This window comes from Triticum urartu, chromosome 7A (genome assembly GCF_056163025.1).
Source record: "Triticum urartu cultivar PI428250 chromosome 7A, HENAU_Tu73, whole genome shotgun sequence".
In the NCBI taxonomy this organism is placed as follows: Eukaryota; Viridiplantae; Streptophyta; class Magnoliopsida; order Poales; family Poaceae; genus Triticum; species Triticum urartu.
In genome coordinates this window covers 52057319-52058834 of record NC_141879.1, presented here as the reverse complement: position 1 = coordinate 52058834, position 1516 = coordinate 52057319, and the positions used below count along the sequence as shown (strand labels likewise).

Below are 1516 nucleotides of genomic sequence, written 5' to 3'. Positions count from 1 at the left end.
GAGACTAGTTTTGTTCTCTCCTCAGTGTCATTATCTTCCTCTTATATTCTTACTACTTTTCAGGAAGAGATGGTACATGCACAGGAAAGCAGAGCCGGAGGGAAATTTTCGACGTCGTATTACCAGCCACACCTCTTAATTGTACAACAAGCGCGTGCCACAGATAGTCAAACAGTAGTCTGACTGAATGATCTACATGACATGGAATCGAAGACATAAAATGATACTAGGAGATGTCCCCTTTAAATTCCTTTCGTTTGTAAACAAGATTGTGCACCGGTCAAATACTAGACTAGAATGAACGAAACATCACAACCCCACCAACGTCTCAAACATTCTAACTGATCCAAGTTCTATACAGAGTAAAATCAAGAAAGCGACATGACAATGACATGCTCAGTGCATGACGACGGTGTCAAAGCAATTGAGGCCGTCGAACGCGAGCTCGAACCCAGCACGCCGCTGCGCCATCTGCTTGCCAGTGAAGAAACCCTGCCCCTTCTCAGCGTCCGGCTTGATAGCCACCAACGGCTTCGTCGCGTCACCACCACCTGAGACCAGCCTTTTGACCGTGTCGGTGCTGCCGGCGGTGAGCACCGACGTGCCGTAGCCGTCCAGCGGTGCCTCGCAGAAGACGAGCGCCGTGAAGAACCTCTCCATAGCCATGGATCCTCTACTGACGGATGCTTGAATCAGGCAGTCTGGAAAGAAGGATTCCTTGCTGCTGCTGCTCCTCGAGCGAATGAGGAGATTCTTGTTTGCTTAGTGATCGAGCTAGACGTGGGGGTGGGGATTTTATAGGGTCACCCCGTGCGTGCCGGTCTCCGGTTGGAATTCGGAGGGCACGCGGAAGCAGAGTACGCACGAGCCGGAGTCTAGAGGATTGCGACCGTGCCGTGTGGGGTTGGATTAGATGGAGTCTACTCTGTCTCCATGCCTGCGCGTGCGGACCAGGACACCCGGGTTTGACCTCATCCGATCCGTAGCGTGACGTGAGGTTGAGAAGCACATCACCGTTGGATTAGATATTCCTTTGCTGATGTATACTGACTTTTCGGTCAAATCATATTGTCTCGGCTTTGAATTTTGTGGTGATACAAGATTCGGACTTCAACCTCCAAGGGGGTAGGTGTCACGGAATCCGTTAGTGTCCAATCTCTAAACCCTGCGCAAGTGGGAGCTACATGCATAGGCTTGTCTTTTTTATAAAAAAAGGTTACCTTGAACTCTGCATAAAAACTGATGCATGCAGTCATCTTTATTAAATTATTACTCAACAGAGTGACAAAATAAATAAATAGATCAACCCAAGGCCACCTTCTAGGAAAACCAAGTTGACACACCTACTAAATGACCGTCTCAACGGACTTCATCTAATCCGCTGGCCTCAAGAAGCCATCCGCCTGACAAGCTGAGAGCACCAACTGGTCTATGTGTCACCGAATGGGCAAGCCTCACCAAAGGACCGCCGTCCCTGATCCATGGATCGCAGCCGTCGTACCAACACCGGGCAGCC

General features: G+C 49.9%; 1 protein-coding gene across 1 annotated transcript; it reads right to left on the bottom strand.

Moving 5' to 3' along the window:
• Positions 1-209: 209 nt before the first annotated feature.
• On the bottom strand, positions 210-784 carry LOC125521765 (uncharacterized). The gene has a single exon (XM_048686828.2). It carries the CDS (start codon positions 664-666, stop codon positions 397-399), a length of 270 nt encoding a protein of 89 aa, XP_048542785.1. The 5' UTR covers positions 667-784; the 3' UTR covers positions 210-396.
• Between the last annotated feature and the right edge of the window lie 732 nt (positions 785-1516).